The sequence below is a fragment of the Numida meleagris genome, chromosome 24, assembly GCF_002078875.1.
Source record: "Numida meleagris isolate 19003 breed g44 Domestic line chromosome 24, NumMel1.0, whole genome shotgun sequence".
Classification (NCBI taxonomy): Eukaryota; Metazoa; Chordata; class Aves; order Galliformes; family Numididae; genus Numida; species Numida meleagris.
This window is the reverse complement of record NC_034432.1, coordinates 2,060,104-2,074,769: the sequence shown is the minus strand read 5'-3', so window position 1 is coordinate 2,074,769 and position 14,666 is coordinate 2,060,104. Positions and strand designations below refer to the sequence as shown.

General features: G+C 61.5%; 4 protein-coding genes across 21 annotated transcripts in view; 3 read left to right on the top strand and 1 right to left on the bottom strand.

The window, feature by feature from the left end:
* The window catches only part of RORC (RAR related orphan receptor C), a 9,738-nt gene extending 6,708 nt beyond the window's left edge, over positions 1-3,030 (top strand). The window contains exons 5-10 of one of the 4 annotated variants that reach the window (XM_021376391.1): positions 420-541; positions 765-897; positions 1,325-1,432; positions 1,509-1,619; positions 2,074-2,183; positions 2,755-3,030. In XM_021376391.1, coding sequence (XP_021232066.1) covers positions 420-541; positions 765-897; positions 1,325-1,432; positions 1,509-1,619; positions 2,074-2,183; positions 2,755-2,871 — 701 coding nt within the window. In that variant the 3' untranslated portion in view covers positions 2,872-3,030. Of the gene's footprint in view, positions 1-419; positions 542-764; positions 898-1,324; positions 1,433-1,508; positions 1,620-2,073 lie in introns of all 4 variants that reach the window. The other 3 variants (XM_021376392.1, XM_021376390.1, XM_021376389.1) reach the window with 3 other exon arrangements.
* Positions 3,642-8,156, top strand: TDRKH (tudor and KH domain containing). Of its 15 annotated transcripts, none has more exons than XM_021376403.1 (14): positions 3,807-3,930; positions 4,050-4,156; positions 4,232-4,421; positions 4,526-4,665; positions 4,748-4,985; positions 5,278-5,444; positions 5,524-5,696; positions 5,833-5,897; positions 5,976-6,127; positions 6,209-6,328; positions 6,487-6,583; positions 6,934-7,317; positions 7,426-7,497; positions 7,980-8,156. In XM_021376403.1, the coding sequence occupies exons 1-13, from the start codon at positions 3,807-3,809 to the stop codon at positions 7,482-7,484; spliced, it is 2,016 nt and encodes a 671-aa protein (XP_021232078.1). In that variant the 3' UTR covers positions 7,485-7,497; positions 7,980-8,156. The 15 variants fall into 15 exon arrangements, 14 of the variants coding, with proteins under 14 accessions (XP_021232080.1, XP_021232079.1, XP_021232082.1 ...); XM_021376402.1 differs by having other exon boundaries at positions 7,717-8,156; XM_021376401.1 differs by having other exon boundaries at positions 7,689-8,156.
* On the top strand, positions 8,311-11,503 carry MRPL9 (mitochondrial ribosomal protein L9). Its single transcript, XM_021376414.1, has 7 exons — positions 8,311-8,492; positions 8,734-8,893; positions 9,623-9,747; positions 9,883-9,930; positions 10,236-10,337; positions 10,512-10,595; positions 11,248-11,503. The coding sequence occupies exons 1-7, from the start codon at positions 8,412-8,414 to the stop codon at positions 11,377-11,379; spliced, it is 732 nt and encodes a 243-aa protein (XP_021232089.1). The 5' UTR covers positions 8,311-8,411; the 3' UTR covers positions 11,380-11,503.
* RIIAD1 (regulatory subunit of type II PKA R-subunit (RIIa) domain containing 1) lies at positions 11,603-13,470 on the bottom strand. Its single transcript, XM_021376425.1, has 4 exons — positions 12,939-13,470; positions 12,788-12,864; positions 12,298-12,344; positions 11,603-11,933 (listed from the first exon to the last, which is right to left on the bottom strand). Exons 1-4 carry the CDS (start codon positions 12,999-13,001, stop codon positions 11,863-11,865), a joined length of 258 nt encoding a protein of 85 aa, XP_021232100.1. The 5' UTR covers positions 13,002-13,470; the 3' UTR covers positions 11,603-11,862.

The following is a 14,666-nucleotide window of genomic DNA, read 5'->3' as shown; positions in this document are numbered from 1 at the left end:
TTGGTGGTAGGTGGATGGTTGGACTAGGTGATCTTGTAGGTCTTTTCCAACCTAGCTAATTCTATGATTCTATGATTCTATGATTCTAATGGGATCTGGTGCACAGCAGTTTTAGGACTAAGCTCCATCACTCATAAGTGCTCAGTGGCAATGGGATCTGGCTTTATCACCCGTGGGTGCTCGGTGATTTTGATATCACGCTTTATCACTCCTGGGTGTTCAGTGGCAATGGGACCAGGCTGCATCACCCATGGGTGCTACATCTTGGCGGGACCCGACTCCATTGGCAGCTGGCAGTGGGACCTGGCACCTTGGGGACCATGTCCTCAGCCCTCTCCTGTCCCCATGTCCCCATGATGTCCCCATGATGTCCCCATGATGTCCCCATGATGTCCCCATGATGTCCCCATGGCCCCCAGAGCTGCTCACACAGAGCGTCCTGGCATCGCACCGTGAGACGTGCCAGCTGTGTGCTGAGGAGCTGCAGCTGCGCCGCGGAGACACCTTCAGCCGTGAGGAGGTCTGCGCCTTCCAGAAAAAGGTGAGGGGAGCATCACGGGTCCCTGCTGGGGAGATGACAGTCCCAAGGGTCTGACTAGAGAGGTGCCAGTCCCGAGGGTCCCATTAAGGAGCTGTGACAGTCCCAAGGCTCCCACCGGGGAAGCGACAATCCCTAAGGGCCACTCTGACCCCACTGGGGAGGTGACAGCTCCCAGGGACCTCTCTGAACCCACTGTGGACGTGGCTGTCCTTGGGTGCTGCAGCCGCCAGAGGAGATGTGGCAGCGCTGCGCGTGCCGTCTCACCGAGGCCATCCAGCGCGTGGTGGAGTTTGCCAAGCGGCTGCGTGGCTTCATGGAGCTCTGCCAGAATGACCAGATCGTCCTCCTCAAGGCGGGTATGGGGCTGTGCCCTGTCATTATCCCCTGTCCCTGTCCCCAGCCCCAGGGTGATGAGATGCTCCAGTCCCAGTGGGAGGTGGCAGCCCTTATGGGGTGCTCTGATTCCACTGGGGAAGTGACAGTCCCCAAGAACCACTCTGACCCTGCTGGTGAGGTGGCAGTCCCAAGGGTCCTCCTGGATAGGTGGCAGTCCCAGGATCCCCATTTGGGAGGTGACAGTCCCATGGATCCCACTGAGGAGGTGGCAGTCCCAAGGGTCCGCATTTGGGAGGTGGCAGTCCCCTAGGGTCACCACTGGGGAGGTAGCTGTCCCCAAGGGCCAGAGCCACAGGGACAAAAGCTCAGCCCCAAGCTCCACTGTGCCGCCTGTCCCTGTCTGTCCTGGTACCACTGTCACTGTCCCCATCCCGGTGGCGGTGGCAGGCGCCATGGAGGTAGTGCTGGTGCGCATGTGCCGGGCCTTCAACCCTGACAACCGGACCGTCTTCTTCGAGGGCAAGTACGCTGGCGCTGAGCTCTTCAGGTCACTGGGTAGGGCTGGGAACACTGGGGACACTGGGGACATGGGGACGTGTTCTTATGGGGCCACTAACAAGGGTTCCCACAGGCTGCCCCGAGCTCATCGGTTCCATCTTCGACTTTGCACAGAACCTCTGTGCTCTGCGCTTCTCAGAGGGGGAGGTGGCCCTCTTCAGCGCCATCGTCCTCGTCAATGCTAGTGAGGGACATGCCACTCCCTGTCCCCATGTCCCCCCCTTGGGGTGTGCCCATATCGCTGAGTTTTATCCCAAAGCGGGTGCTGGGTGGTGGGGTTGGGTGGCCATCTCCGGTGCTATCTGATGGATGTCACCATTGGCCGCCCCATGTCCTGTCCCCTTTCTCGTCCTGTTGTCCCCACCGCAATACCCATCCCATGGTCATGGCCCTGGTTCTGTTCCCATCCATGTCCCTGTCACCAGCCCTGCACCAACCTCATCCTGTCCTTGTCCCCATCCTTGCCCATCCCTGTCCCCATCCTGTCTTTGTCCTCGTCCATGTCTGCCCCATCCCTGTCCCCATCCCTAGTCCCTGTCCTTGTCCCCATCCTTGGCCATACCCATCCCTATCCCCAACTTCATCCTGTCCCAATCCCCATCCCACCCCACCCTCACGTGCAATGTCCCTGTCCCCAGCCCGCCCATGCCTGCAGGACCCGGGGAAGGTGGCCTGGCTGCAGGGACGCCTGGAGGTGGCCTTCCGGCTGCTGCTGCACAGGACGCAGCGTGAGGGGCTTCTGGCCAGGGTGGGGGCACGGGGAGGCACAGGGGACAGGGTGTGGCATGCTGTGGGACATGGGGTACTGTGGGGTGCCATGGGGTGGTTGGTGTCATGGGGTGCCATGGGATGTGGGGTGCCATGGGTGTGTCATGGTCATTGGGGTGCCATTGGGGTGCCTTGGAACGTGAGGTATGCGGTGCCATTGGGGTGCCACAGGACATGGGGTGCCATGGGACATGGGGTGCCACGGGACATGAGGTGTCATGGGGCATAGAATGCTTGGGATATGGAATTCCATGAGGAGTGGGTTTCCATGGCGATTGAGGTGATGTTGGGGTGCTATGGGACATGGGGTGTCATGGGAGTACCATGGGGTGTAGGGTGTTGTGGGGTGCCATGAGTGTTTCATGATCATTGGGGTGCCATTGGGGTGCCATGGGACATAGAGTGTCATTGTTGTGTCATGGCCGTTAGGGTGCCATGGTTGGGTGTCATCAGACATGTGGTGCTGTGGGGGCATGGCATGTCCCCAGTGTCCCACATATGTCCCCCCCCAGCTGCCGCCGCTGGGCCGCCTGCGGGCACTGTGCTCACAGCACATGGAGCAGCTGCAGACCTTCCGCCGCCTGCGCCCTGCTGCACCGCTCGCTGCCTTCCCCCCGCTCTACCGTGAACTCTTCGCCCCTGAGTCTGAATCCCCCGGCCCCCGCTGAGCCCCAGCCCATCCCCCCCTGCCCAATGCAGGGGGCACCCATGGGTGCTGCATCACCCTCTGGAGGCTGTGGTGGAGGCTTGGCCCCATCCTGCATGGGGCCATTGGCTGTGAGCCGTCCCCAGTGACACAGCAGGGAATAAAAGTGTGCTGAAGGGAACAGTGTCTTCCAGGGGGCTGGGGGGTGGAATGGTGGGATCATGGAATATCTCGAGTGGGAGGGACCCACAGGGCTGTAGGGTGCCGTGATGGGGCTGTAGGACGCCATGAGTTGGACATAGATTGTCATGACAAGCCTATAGGATGCCATGAGTTGGCTGTAGGCCACCGTGAGTTGGGGACTGCAGGCCACCATGAGTTGGCCATAGGATGCCATGAGGCCCCCCCTCAACTTCCTCCTCTCCAGATCCCACTCTGAGGGCCCTCTGCTGCCCTCAGGTCTGGGGTCTTGCCCTGTAGACCCCTCCCCATGCCCACAGCCCCTCCTTTGCACCCTCTCTCCCAGTTTTAAGAAACGTCCCTGGATCCGTTGCCCGCCCCCCCACCGCATGGCAACTCCCCCACCCTGCAATGGTCCACTCTGCCTGCCTGACGCCCGCTGATTGGCTGCGAGGCGCCACCCCGGCGGCACCGATTGGCCGCTTAATTCCCAGGGCAGTCGCTCGGTCCCGCCTTCCTACCCCACCGCGCTGAGAACGGATTGGCCATCGCCTGGCGGGCGCTGATTGGCTGGGAGGAGAGGAGCCGAGGTTTTGATTGGGTGGTTGGCGGGGAGGGGCGGGGCCTGAGGCGGCGGCGGGCTGCGTGAGGCGGCGGCGCGACGGATCCGGGCCTTGCGGGGCCTAACGGGGCCTAACGGGGCCTGGCTGGGCCCGGCGGGGCCCGAACGGGCCTTAAGGGCCTGGAGGGGTCCGAACGGGCGGTAACGGCGCGGCGATGCCGTCGGAGCGGGGCAGCTGGGCCGGGCTGAGCGGCCTGCAGAAGGTGGCCGTGCTGCTGGGCCTCCCCGCTGGGGCCACCATTCTCTACATCGTGTACCGGCGGTACCGGGAGGGCCGAGGTGGGTGTTCTGAGCCCTCCGTGTCCACCCCCGAGTTGTACCACCCCCGTGCCACCCCCGCTGCAATGCCTCCCCCCCACGAAGCCCTCACCGTGCCGCCTCCCTCCCCCCCCCCCCAGAGTTGCACGTGCCCACGGTGGGGGCCGAGGAGCTTGGGGCAGAGGTGCGCGTCCCGCGGGCGGTGGTGAGAGCCATCATCGGTCGGAAGGGGACCACCATCCGAAGGGTGAGAGCCGCTCCCTAGGGACGTGGAGGTGTCTCCCAGGGACTAGGGGGTGTACTTACAGGGTGCCCCACACAGCTGCGGCAGGAGACAGGGGCCCGCATCGACCTGGAGGGGGAAGATGATGGTGAGGAGCAGCTGCTGCTGATCTCGGGTTCCCCCAGCCAAGTGTGCAGAGCCAAAGCTGCCGTGCACCAGATTGTGGTGGAGAGCACGCCGGTGTCAGAGCAGCTCTACGTGCCTCAGAGAGCTGTTGGGAGGATCATTGGTGCGGCCCTGATCCCTTCTAGCAGCCCTCCCTAGGGTGAGGGCACAGAGGGAGAGCACTGGCATAAATCCCCCCCACCTCTTGGTTCTCTCTGCGTCCCGCAGGCCATGGTGGTGAGACGGTGCGCAGCATCTGCCGCAGCTCCGGAGCCCAAGTGCAGTGCCAACACAACGCTGAGGCCATGCTGGCACCGATGCGGTCCATCCAGATCTCAGGGACACAGCGGGAGGTGGATGCAGCCAAGGTGAGCACTGGAGCAGCCCTCCAACCCCCCCCAGAGGGCTCGTGGTATGAGACCCCCATGCTCTTCTCTTGTTTTCCCCCAGAAACTCATCATGGAGAAGCTGACAGAGGACGCAGTGTTCCGCCAGGAGCTGGCTCAGGCCATGGTGCTGCGGGGCCACTACAAGGAGCCCCTGGGCAGCCGCAGGGAAGCGTTGCTGCTGCCCAGTGGGGAGCACAGTGCCGGGAATGGGGGCTCTCTGCCAGGGGGGGTGGCCATGGAGGAGCTGCAGGACAGGAGTGAGGCAGCAGAAAAGCTGGCAGTGGTGCCAAAATTTGAAGGTGAGAGGTACTGGTATTGTCCATAGGTTGCTATGAGGAATCTGTGCTGGGAGAGAGATTTTCCACACCTCCCCAGGCCCCCTATGCTGCTGGGCTGTCCCTTGGCGAGTGATGGCTTTGTGGCTCTGGTTTGCTCCCTTCTGCCTCACTCAGGGTGCCCCACAGCGCGTCCTCGGGTGGAATACATTTGTCATAGAATCACAGAACCATTTAGGTTGGAAAACATGACTGAGATCATCCAGTCCAACCATCCACCCGTTATCTCTGTCCACTCTGCGTTCCTGTCCCGCAGTCCCCAGCCCCGATTTCAGCTTCCACGCAGATGAGCACCTGGAGGTCTACGTCTCAGCTGCTGAAAACCCCAACCATTTCTGGATCCAGATTGTTGGCGAGCGCAGCCTGCAGCTGAGCAAGCTGATCTCTGAGATGACGCAGCACTACCAGGGCAGCAACCACATGGTGAGACTCCCAGGGGACACCATCCTCGTCCCCTTGGCCCTCCCAGCACCAGAGGACGTGGCATGCCATGTCCCCACAGGCGGAGCTGGCAGCCGTGCAGGCAGGGGACATTGTGGCCGCTCCATACATGGACAGCAGCAATTGGTACCGGGCCCAAGTGCTGGGCATGCTGGAGAATGGCAACTTGGACCTCTACTATGTGGATTTTGGAGACAATGGGGAGGTGCCACGTGAGGCGCTGCGAGCACTGCGGTAAGTGTGGGAGGAAGGGGAGAGGAGGCAGCGGGGCTGGGGGGACGTCCACAGGAGGACAACGTGCAGCCCAGTGAGGCTGTGAAGCAGGATGCGGGCTGCCCTCACCTTCAGCCTGCCGCTTTCTCCCCACCAGGAGCGATTTCCTGAGCCTGCCCTTCCAGGCAATTGAGTGTAGCCTGGCTGGGATTGTGCCTGTGGGTGAGTGCAGGAGGAGCGCAGGCGGCTCTTTGGAGCCCATGTCTCTCCTGGTGCTGCTCACCCCTGGCCCTCCTGCAGGGGAGCAGTGGGACGAGGCAGCACTGGATGCTTTCGACCACCTCACCTGCTGTGCCCAATGGAAGCCGCTGATGGCCAAAATCTCCAGCTATACCCAGGCTGGGCTGTGCACGTGGCCACGCATCGTGCTGTATGACATCCACCACGGCGAGGTGAACCCCGTGCCTCTCTGCTCCCCTCTCATCACCCTGCAAGGGTTTGGTGTCCTTCATCCTCCTCACATTTCCCTTCAGAGCCTTGACATCGGGGCCGAGCTGGTGCGGCTGGGCCATGCTGCCCTGCGGCCTCATGAGGAGGAGGAGGAGGGGGATGGATCCCCACTGCCAGCGACGGAGGGTGCAGTGGAGACACCAGTAAGCAGAGTTGTGGTGGGATGGGGGACAGCAGGGCTCTGAGGGCGTCTTTTCTCTCCCCAGAATTTGGCTCTGGGGCATCCTTAGAGCTGGGGGCTTCACCTTTCTGCCCCGTGTTGTGGGGTTAACATGGCTCTTTCCCCCCACCCCCCATGCAGGAGGACATGGTGTGCACCTCCCTCGAGAGCCTCCTGTCAGAGCTGCCAGTGAGCCCCAGCACTACGCCACTGACCTTCTCCTGCATCAGCCTGCTGGGTGAGCTCTGTGGGGCCAACCCCAATACCCCTTGTGTCCCCAGATGTGGAGGTTTGGGGTGAAAGGAGACACAAGGGATGCCCCCCAGGGGGCTGCTGATAGCCCCCTAGGGCCCTGGGAGCCACCAAAGGTTCTTTGCCTCTGGGAGCTGAGCTCAGTACTGGGGGCCGTGCAGAGCCCGCTGCCCATGTTGTCTCCATCCAGCTCAGGGTGTGGACGCTTTGGGGAGCACAGTCTCGCAGTGAGGTGCCATGAGGAGCAGCATCAGGAGCTGTGGGGCACAGGGCTGAGCTCTGTGGGGGAAGCAGTGCCCGACCCACACCTGACCCACCCCCTCTTTTGGCTCATAGATGAGAGCCCTGAGCAGCTCCGGGGCAATGCAGAGCCCCCAGCCCCGGGGCTGCTGCTTGGCCCTTCCACTTCCTCACAGCCTCAGAGGGACGACAGTGAGGCCCAGCCCAGCCTTGGCTCCTGCTGCCCCACAGCCCGCGGGAGCCCTGGAACCCACCACACCGTGACACCTGGAGCACCGCGTCCCATCACCCCAAGAGGATCCCTTTACGCCAGCAGCCGCCCATCCCTCTCCGATGGGGACTCTGACTCTGTTTTCTGCACTGACTCCACGCACTATGCCAACTCCTCTGTCTTCTCTAGCAGCCCCCAGCCCGGGGCCAGCCCCTTCCCCATCCCCATCAGCTCTGGGGGTGAGGAGGAGGAGGGCAGAGCCCCACAAGGTACAGCTGCCCTGTGGTGGCATGATAGGGCCATACTTCTGTGCAGGTGGCACTGTGGGATGTGTGCGTGGGTTGTGACACTGGTGTGGGGTTTGTCACTCTGTGCAGGAGGTGCCTTGGTGACCAGCAGCGGTGACCATGCAGTGCTGGAGTGGAGCTCCCCATGATGCCCTGACCTTGGTGAGCTGCACTGTCCTCCATGTAGAGCTTTCTCCCTGCTCCTGGGGCTGGAGATGGGACTAGTGGGGCACAAAATGGGGGGGCATTGTCATTCCCACAGCCCCACCCTGCCTCCAAAGGGGGCTGACCCTTTGTGCAGAGATGCTGAGCAATGCCACCACACAGAGGTGACCCCAGAGTGTCTGGTACAGGGGCTGATGGGGCGCATGGACCCCACAGAGCTGTTTCTACCCCTGCTGGCCACAGTGTTGGATGCGTTTTGAGAGGCTAAGTACCTGCCCCAAATCACAGCACGCCCCGCATCGAGGGCGCCGGTTTCACCACTGGTTTCATCTCCGCACCGACTTTGAACTGGTTTCCAGTCACCCTGTGTACGTAACCACAGGAGGAGACAAACCCAGCCCCAGTGTCTCCAAATCTCAATGGGGACGCCTCAGCCCCTCTCTGGAAACCACATGGGCACTGCCCCGCTGTGTTCCCAGGGCCACTCCGTGCCTCGTTCCTCGTGTTCCCCATCGGGTCAGTGATGCTGTGGTCACGGCGGGGGTCCCTTTCACACTGTTGTCTCTGCGCTGTTGCGGTTTGGTTGTTTTCACCTCGCTGAGGGGAAGAGCTGTTTAGTTTCCTGGTTGAATAAAGCCCACGGGGCATTGAATGCAGGGGGTGCTGCTCGGTGCTGGGGGGGAGGCAAGCGGCGTGGGAGGGGATTGGGGATGGGGTGACACCCCACGGTTCTCCCTGCCTTGATGTCAGCTGCGTGGGGATCTCAGTTTGTGCGCAGGCGCGGTGGGTAGTTATCCGTGTGCTTTTCTGCGCAGGCGCGCCGATTGCAGCCCAGCGTAGTGTTGTGGCGCAGGCGCGCCGCGGGCAGCCCCGTGCGGGGGTCCTCGGGGGTCCTCGGGCCGGGCGCCGCCATGTTGGGCCCGCTGTGGACGCGGGTCTGCGGCCTGCTGCTCGGGGCGGCGGGGCGGGCCTTCAGCCTGAGCCATGCGCGGGTGAGGGTCGAGGGGCTCCGGGGGGGAATCTGGGAAGTATAGCGGGGGCGGTTCCGGGGTCTGCGAGGGGAATGGGGTTGTGTGGGGGGTAATGGGCCATAGTGGGCCGGGGAGCGGGGTTCTGGAGGGGAGTGGGCCGTAGGACCGGGTTCGGGGTGGGGGGGGATAAAAGACTGTGGATCCGGGTTCTGTGGGGGGAGTGGGCGGCCCCGGCTTCGCTCTGAGCAGTTTCTTCACACAGGATACAGTGGTGGTGGAACGGTGGTGGAAGGTACCGCTCAGCAAAGAGGGACGGCCCCCCCGGGCCCGGCACCGGCGGTACCGCGTGTACCGACTGGTGGAGGACACCAAGCACCTGCCCCGCGGTGAGCTGGAGCTGATCCTGACACAGGCAGTGGAGGGTATGTGGGAGTGGGGGTGGGAAGGGGGTCGTGGGCAGTGGGAACGGCAGAGGGAGGCACCCTGGTGTCTTGTTGGCTGACTGGTAGTCAACCCTTGGTCAGCCAGTGGCCAACTGTTGGTCAGCTGTTGGTCAACTGGTGGTCAGCCAGTGGTCAACCTTTTATCAACTGTTGGTTCAGCTGATGGTCAACCATTGGCCAACCAGGACCCCCAGGTCCTTCTCCGCAGAGCCCCTCTCTGGCAGCCCAGCCCCACCTGCACTGATGCTGCAGTTGTCCCTCCAGTGTAGGACCTGGGGGAGTTGGCTGGACTGTTCTGTGCCCCCACGCCCTCTTTCTTTTCAAAAGAAAATGTTGTCCATTTAAGAAAAAAAGAAAGCACCAAAAACTTAAACTTTGATACGCAGTTTCTTTTAGAGCCACTGCTCTGAGCATGAGCTTGCTGCTTGGCAGGAAATTGACTGCCCAAACCATAATTCACACTTGATTTCCACTTTCTCCCCTCTGATTTCCGCTCTTTTCCCCCTCTCCTTTCTGCTCTTTTTCCTTCTGATTTTCGCTTTTTTCTTCTGATTTCCGCACTCTTTCCCCCTAATTTCCTCTCTATTCACTATTTGTTTGTGCTATCTCAGTGGGATTTTTGGATGGGGTTTGGGGTTGGGGCTCCCACCCCACAGCAGGATTTGGGGCGCTGCTGCTGCCCCATGCTGCCCCTTGCTGTCCCCACAGGTCTGGGAAACCGCGGGGACACTGTTTCTGTGAAGAAGTCTGTGGGGCGCAACCGGCTGCTGCCGCAGGGGCTGGCTGTGTACGCGTCGCCAGAGAACCGCAGGCTGTTCGAAGAGGAGAAGCAGGTGAGCCACTTAATGCACTGCTTCATTAACCACTCTGCTGTTAATTAGTTAGTGAAGGGGTTGCAGTTTGGGGGGAGGGACAGCTTTGGAGAACCTCTGCATCAGGTTTGTTCCCAATCTTTTTTCTTGCTGCAGAGCCAGGAAGGGCGGATGGAGGCGGTCCAAACACAGAGCGGAGAGAGGGTGAGGGCGGGGTGGGGGTGCCCCACATCAACCCCTCCCCCCACACCCTGCTTTGACTCCTGCTTCCTACACATCTACTCCCACCCCCAAATTGACTCCTGTTCCCCCACACTGAGCCCCTGCACCACATTGACTCCCACTCCCACATTGAGCCCTGCCCCCCACACATTGAGCCTCCACTGACCCCTGACCCACTCCAACCCCCCACCCCGTGTCAAATTCCTCTGCCCCATGTTGATCCTTCACCCCATACTGACCCCCACACAGCATCGACCCACTCCCCTACACCATCCCCCGCCCCACAGACCCTGCGGTTCCTGCGGAGCTGCCGCCTGGAGGTGGGAATGAAGAACAACGTGCGCTGGGAGCTGAGCACCGACATCGTGGCACGGCACTTCCTCAAGAACGTGAGTTGTGCCCTCGGAGACATGGGTTCTCCGACCCCAAAGTGTGGGGCATGCAGTGGAGGCCCTTCTCTGCAGGGTGTGCCATGCGTCTTTGGGCTTTAATTAAGGTCTTAAGGAGATTAAGGCAGGACAGTGGTCCCAGTGTGGTGCTCTCTGACCTCTGATCTCTTGCAGCTGCGGGTGTCGGTGCCACCCCATGCGCTGAAGCTCCCGGATGAGCCCATCACCCGCTGGGGCGAGTACTGGTGCGACGTGACGGTGAGTGTGCGGCGCCCCACAGCCTCCCTGGCCCCTGCCCCATAGCGTGGGAGGTGTGGGGAGAGCCCACGGCCCCATAGTTGTGCCAGAGAGGAACCCGCAGCCCTGCTGAGGGGGCTGGGGGGGAACGTTTGGGGTTTTTCACAGGAAAAAAAAACAAAAAAAAAAAACAAATTCCATCCCCGTGACCTACATACACGCAGAGCCACCCCTCTGCACTATCAGCTGTTGTCCTTCAATCTCTGAGGGCCTCAAATCTGTGTCAGTGTTGCGGGGCTCGTTACGGTCCTGCTAATTGGAAGTGAGGTGCTGAGGGTGAGGGTGGGGATGGCGATGGGAAAGGGGCTGTGCTTCCATCACTGCGCGTGTCCTGCTGCTCCCACTGCACACAGTGGGTTTAGGGGCTGGGTCCTGCCCTACAGTGGGATTTTGGGGGTGGGACTGAACTATTTCAGTGGGATTTGGGGGTTGGCTGTCCTTTATCTCAGTGGGATTTTGGGGATGGCAAGGAGGAGCCTCCCTGCCCCCCCCCATTTTTTAAGTTTCTGCTTGGGGTAACAACAGGATCCCTGAGCGGAGGGGGAGGGGTGCCCCCATCAACAGCAACATGTGGGGCTGCTCCCATTCCCCTCCCCCTCTCCCCACCCCACAGGTGAACGGGATGGAGACGGTGCGCGTCCCCATGGATGTGGTGGAGTTCATGCGGCCACGGACAAAGCGGCGCCGGCACTGGCAGGCACAGCAGGCAGCACTGCTGGCAGCACGGCGCGATGAGCTGTTCTGACCCCACAGCCCCCTCGTTTTGGGATCGTGGGGATTTGGGATCCTCCACTGGAGCTGTCCCCCATCGCTCCCAGTCCCCCATCACTCCCCCTCTCTGCTGAGTGAATAAAAAGGGTCAGAGCGTGGGGTGGTGCACGTGGTTTTGGGTTTGGGAGCTGACCCCAAAGGGCAGCGGGGCTTGGGGGTGACCCCAGAGGGATTTTTGAGGGCTTACCCTAACAGGGTTTTGGGAGCCGACCCCAAAGGGGAGCAGTTTTAGGGGGGTGGGGGGGGACAACCCAAGAGGGCAGTAGGGTTTGGAATGCAGTCAGGGTCAGGGTTTTAGGGCCCTACAGGGCTCGGCCACCCCATACACAGCCCCAGGTAAGTGCTCAGCCCCACTGACCTCACCGGAGCCCCTGCACCCCCAGCTCAGCTGCGGGACACACAGGGGCATGAGCACCAGGTTCTTGTCACCGCTGTCGCAGAGGGACACATGTCACCATCACTGTGGCTGCTGTAGTGTCCCCAACTGATCCTGAATCCTTCGTGGCAGCTCCGGGTCTGTGAAGTACTCTGCAACCGATGGGGACCCCGCGCCTCGTATCACTGTCTCCAAATGGGTCCCTGCACTTTGGTGTCACTGTTCCCAGATGGTTCCCCCCACCCCTCAGTGTCACTGTCCCCAGTGCCCTCTTGCACCCTGGTGCCACTGTCCCCTTGTGGATCCACCACGCCTTGATGTCCATGTCCCCAGATGCTCCCCCTGGTTTAGGAGTGCTGGTGTCCCCCTAAAGGGATTGGGTCCTGCTGTGCCATGGTGTCACTGCCACCTAATGTGTCCCCCCCTTGTTCCCCTCAATCCAGTGGGGTCCCCTTACACCCTAGGGGTGTCACCATCCCCACAACAGCTGCAGGGTCCCCCGGTGTCCCACCCCACCTGCAGCGAACTCCAGGACGTTGTGGGGCCGTCGCAGCATCACCTCCCTGCAGCAGGGGGGAGAGGGGATGACCCCCAGGGGCAGTGAGGATTAGGAGGTGACCCCAAATGAGGTTTGGGAGGGTGGGGTGAGGGGTTAGGGGTCCAGAAAGACTGGGATTTTGAGGGCGAGGTGGGCAGTGGATCTGCAGGGAAGAGGCTGTGGGGTGGGAATGGCAGAACCCGTCGGGGGGTGGTGGATTTCTGTGGGGCCGAGGTGGGGGCAGCCCATAGCATTGCAGTTTGGGGGACCATCCCGAGGGTTGGGGTCTCGGAACCGGGGAGTGGGGTCAGAGTTAGGAATGGGGTCGGGGGGGGATGGGGTTGAGGCTGAGAATGGGATGGGGTCAAGGGTAGAGGGGGTCGGGGTTGGGATGAGGATGGGTTTGGGGTAGGTTTGAGGATGGGGCCGGGGATTGGGTGGGGGTGGGGTCGAGTCTGGGGGTCGCACCGCAGTAGCCCCCGCAGCAGCATCGCCACCTCCGGCCGCTCCCGCAGGTACCGTTCTCCGGACAGGTGCAGGGACGGCTGCGGGAGCAGACACGCGTCGCCGCGCTGTCCTCCCCCGGGTGTTCCCCCTTCCCACCCCCCTCCGCCCGTACCTCGTCCGTCCCCACCCCCCGCGCCGCTCCTGGTCCCGCGGTTCCGGGCGGTGGCGACGCCATCTCGGCCCGAAGTGCGGCGTCACGGCGAGGGGGGGGACGACGTGTAACGGCGTAACGGACCCGGCGGGGTGTGAGGTGCGCGTGTAACCGCGTGACTGTGTCACTGCGAGCGTGCAGCGGCGGGGCTGTGACCCTGTAAGCGCGTAACGGCCGTAATGGGCGTGAAATAGGGTGTGAAATAGGGTATAATCGTGTGAGTGCGCTGTGGGGTGTGTGTGACCCCGCAACCCCCGTGTAATGGTCACAACAGGATTTTAGCGTGTGCCACTGCGTGTGTGTAAGTGTGACTGTAACAGGGTGTGTGTCACTGTGAGTATGTAACTGTGTGACCGTAATGGGGTGTGTAACTGTGAGTGTGTAATGAGGTGTAATGATGTGAGTGTGCGGGTGAGTGTGACCCTGTAACTGTGCAGCAGTTGTACCAGGTGTAACAGTGTGACTGTCACCGTGTGTGTGTGTGTGTGTGTGTGTGTGTGTGTGTGTGTGTGTGTAACGATGTGACTGTAACCGTGTGACTGTAGCAGTGTGTGTGTAACTCTCAGTGTGCAGTGGTTGTCATGGTGTGTGCGTAACTGTGTAACTGTGAGTGTGTGTGGGGGGGTGTGGCCCTATAACTATGTGAGGGCTGTAACGAGGTGTCACGGTGTGACTGTCACTGTGTGTGTCACTGTGTGTCACAGGCTGTGTCTGTGTGTCCACACCCCCACGTATCCATCTGTCCCCGTCTCTGTGTCTCCATCTCCATGTACCCATGTGTACATGACCACATTTCTGTGTCCGTGTGTCCCCGTGTCCCCACATCCACATTCCCATGTGTCCATGTCCCCACATCCCCATGTCTGTCTGTGTCCCCATGTCCCCACATCCCTGTGTGCATCTGTCCACATCCCCATGTCCTTATGTCTGTCTGTTCTTGTCCCCATGTATCCATGTCCATATCCCTGTGTCTGTCTCCATGTCTGTGTCCCCATGTCCATGTTCTCATCTGTCCCCGTGTCTGACTGTCCATGGCCATGACCCCATGTCCCTGTGTCCCTGTGTCTGTCTGTGTTCCCATGTCTCCACATACCCACATCCCTGTGTACGTCTGTCTGTCCCCTTGTTCCCATGTCCGAGTTTCCATCTGTTCACGTCTGTCTGTCCATGTCTCCATGCCCGCGTATCCACATCCTCATGACCCTGTGTCCCTGTGTCCATCAGTCCGTGTCCCTGTGTCCCCATGCCCATGTTTCCATCTGTCCCCATGTCTGTCCATCCATGTCTCCATGTCCTTGTGTCCATCTGTGTCCCCATGTCCATGTCCCCGTGTCCACATGTCCCCCGTGTCTGTCTGTGTTCCCACGTGTCCCCGTGTCCGTCTGTCCCCCTCCGACAGCTCCGCCCCAGCTGTGCTCCGCTCTCAGCACCGCGGACAGCGCCTGGGGGTGGGGTGGGACACGGGGCGTGACAGTGCCACGCGGAGCGTGCCACGCGCGGGGGTCCCCACCTCGCCCCCCCCCGATGCTCCGGGCGCTCACGACCCCATTCACGTTCCCTATTCCCGTTCCCACTATTTCCCATTTCCCCATTTCCGTTCCCAATTCCTGTTCCCATCTCCCCCGCCCCCACCGGCGCTATGGGCGGGGCCAATTCCTGCCCCCCCCATAACCCCATCCCATATCCCCC

Excerpts from the sequence above, each read along its gene's own strand:
- RIIAD1 (XM_021376425.1), bottom strand. The coding sequence starts at position 13,001 with ATGGCGTCGCCACCGCCCGGAACCGCGGGACCAGGAGCGGCGCGGGGG. Across the intron at positions 12,345-12,787 it reads CTGCTGCGGGGGCTACTGCG|GGAGGTGATGCTGCGACGGC; the intron begins GTGCGACCCCCA and ends CCCCTGCTGCAG. Across the intron at positions 11,934-12,297 it reads CGTCCTGGAGTTCGCTGCAG|AGTACTTCACAGACCCGGAG; the intron begins GTGGGGTGGGAC and ends CATCGGTTGCAG.
- TDRKH (XM_021376398.1), top strand. The coding sequence starts at position 3,807 with ATGCCGTCGGAGCGGGGCAGCTGGGCCGGGCTGAGCGGCCTGCAGAAG. Across the intron at positions 6,128-6,208 it reads ATGACATCCACCACGGCGAG|AGCCTTGACATCGGGGCCGA; the intron begins GTGAACCCCGTG and ends ATTTCCCTTCAG. Across the intron at positions 6,584-6,933 it reads CTCCTGCATCAGCCTGCTGG|ATGAGAGCCCTGAGCAGCTC; the intron begins GTGAGCTCTGTG and ends TTTGGCTCATAG.
- MRPL9 (XM_021376414.1), top strand. The coding sequence starts at position 8,412 with ATGTTGGGCCCGCTGTGGACGCGGGTCTGCGGCCTGCTGCTCGGGGCG. Across the intron at positions 8,894-9,622 it reads CCTGACACAGGCAGTGGAGG|GTCTGGGAAACCGCGGGGAC; the intron begins GTATGTGGGAGT and ends CTGTCCCCACAG. Across the intron at positions 10,596-11,247 it reads AGTACTGGTGCGACGTGACG|GTGAACGGGATGGAGACGGT; the intron begins GTGAGTGTGCGG and ends CCCACCCCACAG.